At 45.9% G+C, this 8,774-nt stretch overlaps 1 protein-coding gene across 1 annotated transcript; it reads left to right on the forward strand.

The window, feature by feature from the left end:
- The first annotated feature begins 200 nt into the window (after positions 1 to 200).
- Positions 201 to 8,298, forward strand: btg1 (B-cell translocation gene 1, anti-proliferative). Its single transcript, XM_061080372.1, has 2 exons — positions 201 to 664; positions 3,968 to 8,298. The coding sequence occupies exons 1-2, from the start codon at positions 520 to 522 to the stop codon at positions 4,339 to 4,341; spliced, it is 519 nt and encodes a 172-aa protein (XP_060936355.1). The 5' UTR covers positions 201 to 519; the 3' UTR covers positions 4,342 to 8,298.
- The last annotated feature ends 476 nt before the right edge of the window (positions 8,299 to 8,774 follow it).

An 8,774-nucleotide genomic window follows, 5' to 3' on the forward strand; every position in this document is an offset into this window, starting at 1 on the left:
AGCACGCCGGTTTATTTTCAGAGCGCTGACGTCACCTCCGCACTCCGCCCATATTGGGGCTCGTCAGACGGCTGCGCGGCCTCTGATTGGCCGGGCCGCTGTTGCTGTAGCAGCTGGTGTCGTCACAAAGCAGGGGGCGGAGCCAGGAGGGGGTATAAAAGCCCTCTCCCCGGCTGCGGCAGCGTCACTGTTGGTGGAGATCAGAGAAGCAAGGGAGGGTCCGACAGCGGCTACACGGGACCCCCGCCCCCACAACACAACCAAAAACAACCCCAACACAAGCATCTATTTACCGGCAACACCAGACGAAGAGACCCAGCACTGAACCGAGAGATCACACCGAACCAACCGGCCTCTACCTCGACACCAGCCCGCACACCCAGCGAGTCATTGACGGATCGGAAGTGGACCGAAGGAGACGGAAGGAGCTCGTGAAAAATACACACACTCACCAAAAAAAAACAACCCCAACAACAACCGACCACAGCACACGGACGTCGCCGGTGCCCTTTCCTCTCGATGCATACCCTGTGTGCCCGGGGAACCATGAAGCCGGAGATCAACGCCGCCGTGGGCTTTCTGTCCCGGTTCCTAAGGGTGAAAGGACACGTAAACGACCGGCAGGTCCAGACCTTCAACCAGAGCCTGCACGACATCCTGTCAGGTGAGGAACCGGCTCCCCGCCGCCGTCACTACATCCACACGCCTTTCTTTTATTCAGTTTTAAACAAACATGTGTGATTGTGTGGAGGAACGAGGTTTCTTTGTTCTCGCTCCTCATCCGCTGCCACTGCGCAGCCTCGTTTGCGCAAGAGGGGGGGAAGGAAACAACGTAAACACACTGAACGAGCTCCGGCGATCAGTCGACGATTAAAACACCACAATCACACATTTTAACACAATAAACCACATTAGGTGGAAGGTTGGTGTGTGTTTTGTTTGTGTGGGGGGAGGAATAGGGGGGGGGGGTGCGATGGGAGAAGAGAACAAGGAAGTGCGGAAGAGAGAAAGGAGCAAAACAGCCTCCAGTAAGGAGCAATTACGTAATGCGTTCGACGGCCATAACCAACATGTCAGATTCATTAATTAATATCGCGACCATTTTATTCTTTCATACACAATTTGGATGATTTTTCACAGTTCAGAGACGCATCCTGGTGTTTTACGATTTATATAAACTCAGATGTGACATCATCTATTTAGACAATAACAACGCTGACTCGGAATCAAATCCCATTTCTTATTTACTTTGTCTGCCAACGGATCATTTTCGCATTTTTTAAATTTTACCTTTGATGTTTTGTTGTTATGGAGGTTTTCAAAGACCTGTTTTGTTAAAGGGGGGGGCATCAAAGGTGTCCTTTGATGCCTTTGATGAACATCTCCAACAGCAGATGAACTACATTTATTACATAACAACCTCTTAGTGCACTAAAAACACCGTTTGTCAGTGAAGTGTCAAATGAATATAAGTAAAAATGCAATAATCGACAGAAACAAAAGAACTGCAGATGTGTAGTATAAATAGGTCTTGGAGTGAAATAAATACATTTCTCTAAGATGAAGTAACTGGTTTCTTATTCAAAGGAACAAAGGAATCTCAAACTAACCGCATATAATGTTATTTGTAAAAATTGAATTAAATGAGTTACTTACTTGTGCTAAAGGATGCAGGGTTCTGCTTATTGTTTGAAAATTAGACTGTGTGTATATATATATATATATATAGACTTTATTAAAGCAAACAAAGCATATCTGCCAGAGCTCGGCGTGACTGGTGTTTGTAAACAGACAAAAGTTGGGAGTAGAATGGTTGGCTGGGAGGCCTGTGTGGGGGAGGGGCTGTTTCCACCTATAGGAGGACATTAAAGACGGAGGCAGCACAGCCGAGGGGAAAAACCTACAGAAACATGCGTCAACAGTCTGACATTTACTGGATATTAACATTGTTTAAATCAATATTATTCAAATTATACCTTTTTTATCATCTAAGTAACTATCTTTTATTGAAAGCTCGTGATAATCTAACAAATGCTTACTGTTATTTCCCCCCAAAAGCCTATTTTGCCCACACGATTACTGCATTAAAAACAGAAATGAGAGCCAGGCTTGTTGTTGCTAAACCAGGCCAGAGCCCCTTTGTGCTGGGAAACATCACAATCACCCACTATTGTGTCTGTGTGTTGAAAGGCCTCGGTGCCTCGATCCTCGTGTTTGTGCTGAGCGAAGGGGGGGTTTTCAAACGAGTCCCTGTGAACGGATTGAAACCTGTGATAGTTGTGTAACTGCAGTTTGCTGCCTTATCTGACGACTCCCTGAGCAAACGGCTTCAGATGGAAACCAACCAGCGGCTCGGCCATAAACGGCTCCTGCTAATGCATTTCTAGTGTTCGAGGTCAGCCGCGATAAACAGGAAAAAAACATTTCTTGAATGCTTAGGCTCACACAGGTCTGCTTACTTTTCAGTTTCCCATATCCGCCCGCTCCTCCTCCCATGTGCCCTTGTTTTTAAGAATAGTCCCCGCTGAGCTGATCCTTTCCCAGCTGCTGCAGGGTTTGTGGGGGTAGCTGCCTGTGTGGCTCGCTCCGAGGCAGAAAGATCATCCAGGGCCTTGTGCTCTTTCACGAGTGCCAGCCCCTCCATTAGCTCGGCAGTGTAGGAGTGAGGGTTATTATCCCACAGATGCATACAGGTGGCCTCCGGGCCCCGAGCTCCCTACTTTGTTTACCCCTGTTTTTCATAAGCCACAATGCAGTCACCGTGAAAGGAAATTCAATATGGATGAGCCGTCTCTGGGTGAACTGTGGGGGTCAGTTTGAATTAAGATTTAAAACTAAGCAGCTGTGCTACACTGTGAAGTGTTAATGCCACAAGGGACGGATGAAACTCATTTCACTTCCTCGTAAAGACCAAAACAGACAGTCAACACTTTAATTTTCCTCCGCATCATAACCACGGAAATGCCTGAAGCGCAGTGCGAGTGGCGTCACGGTGAATCACTGGTTTCACTGCTCCTCCAAAACTTCCACACAACAAAGACACTGGGGCTGGGGGGGTGGGGAAACCCGATCTTGTCCCTTTAAGAGGCGGAGCTGTGTTCCTCAGATGGCTGGCCACGACTTCGAGGCTTGCAGTGTTTTTGTTCAGGCGGTCAGGGGGGACCTCTTCTGATGACAGGCTTGGGGGTGGGATTGAGCAATCCAGCAGGCCCCTCTTTTTGTCACGTAGGCCCAGGCAGCCGCTGGCCGCCTGTTTATGGCTCCTTATCAGGCCTGTAACAGGTGGTGGTGTTGTTTTTCCTTTCTTCTGCTTCTGCACACAACGGCTCCCTGTCCTACAGTGTCCACATGTACACTCGGGTCCTTAATGAGCTGTAGGATATATATCTGCCTTTTGTAAAACATATAAAGGGACTTTAGGAAAATATTTACATAGTAACTAGAATGATTTATGAGAATTTTTTCATTAATTTCTTTCTAGTTTTATAACCACTGAAACTGCTTCTTGGCAAAAACACACAAGATTAATATCTTATATATATATTTGGACCCAACCCAAAAGCACAAGCTCAAACATCAGGCGGTGAATTTAATCTGAGCCTTAAGGTAAACTGACGACTATTACACAATATAATAACATTAGTGTCTATCCCACACATTAATTTCAAATAATTGATTTATAATGTTCCTATTTTGGCTAAATCATTTTACTGCCGTAATATGTTTGAGTCACATGAAGTTATCTGAACACAAAGTACCGTCTGTCTACTCGTGTTGACCTTTAGTCTCTCCTGCTCAGCCACAACTGACACATACTGCACTTAGGAGTGTGTGTGCCTTACCTCTCTGGGCCCTTATCGTTGCATATTACATGATCCTGTCTGCACTGCGTGTCAGAGTCTGATGGTTATCACTCCTAAGCTAAACTTTCTCTCTCCACTCTGTCTCTTCTCCCTTTTCCCTGCAGAGCAATACAAGCACCACTGGTTCCCAGACATGCCATGCAAGGGTTCAGGTTACCGCTGCATCCGCATCAACCACAAGATGGATCCCTTGGTGGGGCAGGCGGCCCAGCGCATCGGCCTGACCATCCAGCAACTCTACTCGCTGCTGCCCACTGAGCTCACGCTCTGGGTGGACCCCTTCGAGGTGTCCTACCGCATCGGTGAGGATGGCTCCATCTGCGTCCTGTACGAGTCGACGCCCGTATTGCCGAGCATTGCCACCAACTCGTCGGTGGGGCCCATGGCGGACAGTCGCATCAGCTGCAAGGAGGAACTGATGGTGTTGGGCAGAACCAGTCCCTCCAAAGCCTACAGTATGATGACTGTGTCCAGTTAAAGAGGCGCACGGTCACCCCGGCCTACTTGTCTTCAGGGTCACGCCATGCCTGGTCAGATCACTTGACCAGACCAGGATGAGCCTTTTTAAAGCTAAGAATATGAAATGAAATAGTGAAAGAAAAGAAAAAGAGTAAAAAAAAAAGCAGAGGATGTGGCCTATCGTCCAGGTGATGGAAACCTTGTAGGTTTTGATATTTTTTCCCCATCTCCCCCATTGTCATATTTTTCTGTTGTGTCATTGGATCAGCTGGGAACTCCGTTTTTTTGTGGAAATGGAACTGTTGGGGCAGCTAAAATCAACCATCCAAAACAGGAACCCCCACGGAGACTGGCAACCCCCCCTCGACTGTAAAAAACATGGTAACCGGCTCCATCTCAGAAGGGGCTGTCATTGACTTTGCACTTTTCTTACTTGTGGTTACTATGGGTACATGTTCAACACGCCACTGCAAAACACCAAAACCTAAATTGAAGGAGTTTTTACTAGGAACGAGCCCCCTCGAATTTTAAAATCCCGAGGTTTTTCAATTGTTTTTTTCGTGTGTTTTGTAGGAAGTTGGGGTTCAGGCTGCATCTTCTCACTTTCCGAGCTCGAGATAAAGAAACGGCCAAATAAGAGCATCTCTATTTTCTACAACAAAAAAAAACCTTTGGACCACAGGGAGTTTGTTTTCTTTATCTTGTAGCTGGAAAGAGACGCTCAGTCTGTGCTCCTCCTTCAGCCGTCGTCACCAAGCTCCAGAAAACCTTCATCTCAACCGTCTTTCTGCCTGTATGTACGTGCACGTGGAATGTGTTGGGACCCCTGTTACCTATGGATACCAGGGTGGCCTGTTGCACTGTCTCCCATCGACCCCGTGTATTTGTAGCTTTCTGGCGGGTGAGGGCCATGGGGGCCGCAGTCTCCTCCCCCTCCATTTAACGAATGTTGTTGAAATTCACAATCAAGTTCCTGTGTTTTAAAATAAATTAAATAAGTTTCTGACCACATTGTCATCTCCTGCATCACCAAAACTTCAAAGTGTAGCAAACAAAGGGGGCGCTGTTTTTAACCCAAATTTCGGTCATGTGGCCCAGTTAGAATTTGACATTGAATGCACTTTGACGTGAGATTGTGTGGGATGTGTACTTTTTAAAGAGAAAATCGCCTGCATTCCATCCATTCGAATGTCATGTTTTCACGCCGCTTTTATCACCCTCCTCCTCACTTTTAGCCGTTTGTTCTTACTGTAGCTCCCATGTCGGGATAGACTTGATGTCTATAAATCAGGAGTTCGCAACTCTGGATTTAAAAAAAAAATTGTTTTTTTTAACACTGTATTTGTGTACATTTCAGAGCTGTTGGTTTTTTTTAAAGGTGGAGAGTATTTTTGGTGGTATGTTAGAAACATTCTCTCATCCGTTCATATGGCACTGTTTGCTCTGGCAGGATGCAGAGCTAAGCTGCCCCCCCCTCCTCTCGAACACACACAGATGGTGATTTGTGTTAGTCTGAAAGGTCTGAACTAAGTGATGACTGTGTGAGACTTTGGCCAAAAGGAGGTCTGCAGCGCCGACTGTTCAGAGATTAATTTTGATTTTTAAAAACAACACTGGGCCTTGTCAGCCTTCTACTTTAATTTGCATCAGGTATTTCCGAGGGAGAGACTTCCTTTTGTGTGCATTGCCTTATGGGGACCTCATTGTCATGAATTGTGAGCCATTTGTTATTTTAAACTAGAACATCAGGTCTATGTGAGCCAGCCTGGTGTGTTGCGCTGCCCGGACCCTCTCACTGCAGGCGTCCTCTTTCCATTCCAGCAGCTTCAAATTTACAACCCCTTCGCCCCTCTTGATGTCGGGGGGGGGGGGGGGGGGGGGTGTTAGAGTGCCTCAAGTGCCACATATCACCCCTCAGCTCAGACCTCCTGTTCAGGCAAAAGCCAGCCAGCATGCTGCTAGCTGACCCCCTGTGGACGCAGGTAGACTTAATGTGACACATATCATCATCCATTACTGTGGGGAGCTGGGTAAGGAGGGCAGGGCCGGGGAGCTGGTGTGCGAGAGGGGGGGCCCAGGGCCGGACAGTTTTTGTCCAGGGCAGCTAAAATCCCTCCAGCCCCCTCTCTGGACTTTATTGAGCATCCAGCATCCCCCACCCTGACCAGAAGCCCTCGGCCCTCCTTCTACAGTGATGGATGCAAACCAGCATGCGCTGCACTAGGGGGGCTAGTGAGTGACGAGGAAACGTGGATCAAAGATGAAGTATTGAGGGTACCGGGTCGTTGTTTTCTGTTTGCATCTCAGCGGATTGTGCTGCACTTGATTACTGAGCTTGAGTAGCAACTGTTTACACACATGTGAGGATGTGATGGCTGTCTGACGTATCCCGACTTTGCTTCAGGTTCTGGGGAGGAGTGGTTCTAGCAGCGGGCCCCGAACAGCTGCGGGGGGGTGGCTACCGGTGCCGCTCGGCCCGAACCACTGGCCAAATCTGTCGCGGCACGCTGGTTCACCGCTCGTCGTCATACCTATGGGTGTTTAAGCTCCCTAAGCCTGAGAGGATCATGGGTAATAGAGCTATAGCCTTTGACGCACTGCACCCGCCCCCCCCTCCCGCTCTTTGCTCATGCTCCCTTCAGCAATCTGTGAAAAGCAGGGGTTCCATGTTGGCCAGATGGAGAGGAGTCCACTGGGAAAAGAGCCCAGAGCTTTGGTTTCCATGGTGAAGACCAGTTTTTAAATCATACCGCTCCATTACAGCATTTTTATGTCATGCGACAAGATGTTTTTGAGATTGGTCTATACTCCGGACACGGGGATGATCTTCTCGTCTCACTTCTCTCTAGATGTATTTTATGGTCACACTGATGGATTTTGTCATCCTTCCACTCTGCCATCCCCATCTCCTCTTTATCCTCTTTTATTTAAGAGGATTTTTAGTCTGGTGATCTAACCTACTTTTAACCGACCTTGTCTTTAGAGCGGAACATTTTTCACAAAGTTAAACCCCAAATCCCCTTCCACACCTTCTCAACTGTACTACCATCATCCAAAAAGGGTTTTAAGTGCTCGGTAATATAATTTCAATGGCACCCGATCAGCTTGTGCGCACATAGGTTACAGAATCGTCGTGAGAGTGCTTTGAGTAGTCAGAGGTAAAATAGCACATAAAATGCACTAAATATGTCAAGTTGAAGTTGTGTGACATTTTTTTTCTGAGACGCGAGAAGTCTCTACTGGAATGTATTGCCAAACTCAGGCCTCGGACATTCAATAAATACCCTTATGGAAAAGTTGTGCATGTTAAGACATGAAGCAGGAAGGGAACAGCAGTTTTGTTGTTGTCGTCAATATCGTCATCGATTTAGTTGAATTATTGCCACTTTCACATTTACGGTGTTTTGCATATTGTAGAATGTATTGTAACTGTACAACAAATGGTAGAGTACATAACATTACACATGGGAAGTGCCAATAATTGCTATCCTGAAGTGTTTTTAGGTGTTTTCCTTTTTTGTATTTCATCTTTTAACATGGATGATGCTTTTTTTCCGTAAGTGAAGCCATTTGTGATGGGAGTGTTGGCAAGGACCAAAGTTGTTTTGGTAAAAAATATTAGTTTCCATGATCTGTAAGTGTAGACGTATCCTTTGTTTTTTTTGTTGTTTTTCTCTGGATTCTCTTTTCCTATTTCAGTTATTTCCTCTCTTTTTTTTTCTATTTACGTACAAAACCAGAAAATAGACAAAAAAATCTGAGCTTACCCAAGAAGAAAAGCTGTCTATCTTGTGATCTCATGTCAGTACATCTTTATTGTGTTCAGTTTTCTTTTCCTTGGGTATGTTGTGATGAACTGCTGTAAATTTGTACAGTTCATGTAAATTGATTGTGCGGAAGTTGTACAGATTTCTATATTTTGGAAGAAAAAGTTTTTTTTTCTCTGTAATAAAAGATTTCCTATCTTGGCATCATACTCCCGTTTTGAGATGTGATTATTTACCCAGGAAACATCAAATTTAAAGTTGGAGAATGTATTCATTCACTCAAAGGAGGATCTCAGAGTATATCTTGTATATTACAACCCGCACAAACGCTGATGTTGTGTCCCAGATTGGAATTTGACCCCCCGGTCTCTGAGCAAAGAACGCTGCAGAGGAGATCATATCAGCAACTCTCCTGCCTCAACATTTGTTCCACTCTTGACACTGAACTACACTCCTGGTAGAGCCATTTTCTTGGTCACACAAACTAAAAGCACATTATCCTTCGACTCCAGGTCTCCACTAAATTAGATTAAAGATGAACAGCGATCAAATGCCGTCACAATTTACATTTAAAACATGCAAATGGCTCAAATCTGCTTCACTGGACGTCTGTGAAAAAATGTTGCTGCATTCCGTCTTTGGGGAGAAACTGTCTCACTATTCAAACCCTCATGCACACTGTTAG

The sequence above is a fragment of the Limanda limanda genome, chromosome 1 (assembly GCF_963576545.1).
Source record: "Limanda limanda chromosome 1, fLimLim1.1, whole genome shotgun sequence".
Taxonomy (NCBI): Eukaryota; Metazoa; Chordata; class Actinopteri; order Pleuronectiformes; family Pleuronectidae; genus Limanda; species Limanda limanda.

Bases quoted from the DNA above. Each gene is read 5' to 3' on its own strand.
- btg1 (XM_061080372.1), top strand. From the start codon at position 520: ATGCATACCCTGTGTGCCCGGGGAACCATGAAGCCGGAGATCAACGCC. The intron at 665-3,967 runs GTGAGGAACCGG...TTTTCCCTGCAG, and splicing joins CCTGCACGACATCCTGTCAG to AGCAATACAAGCACCACTGG.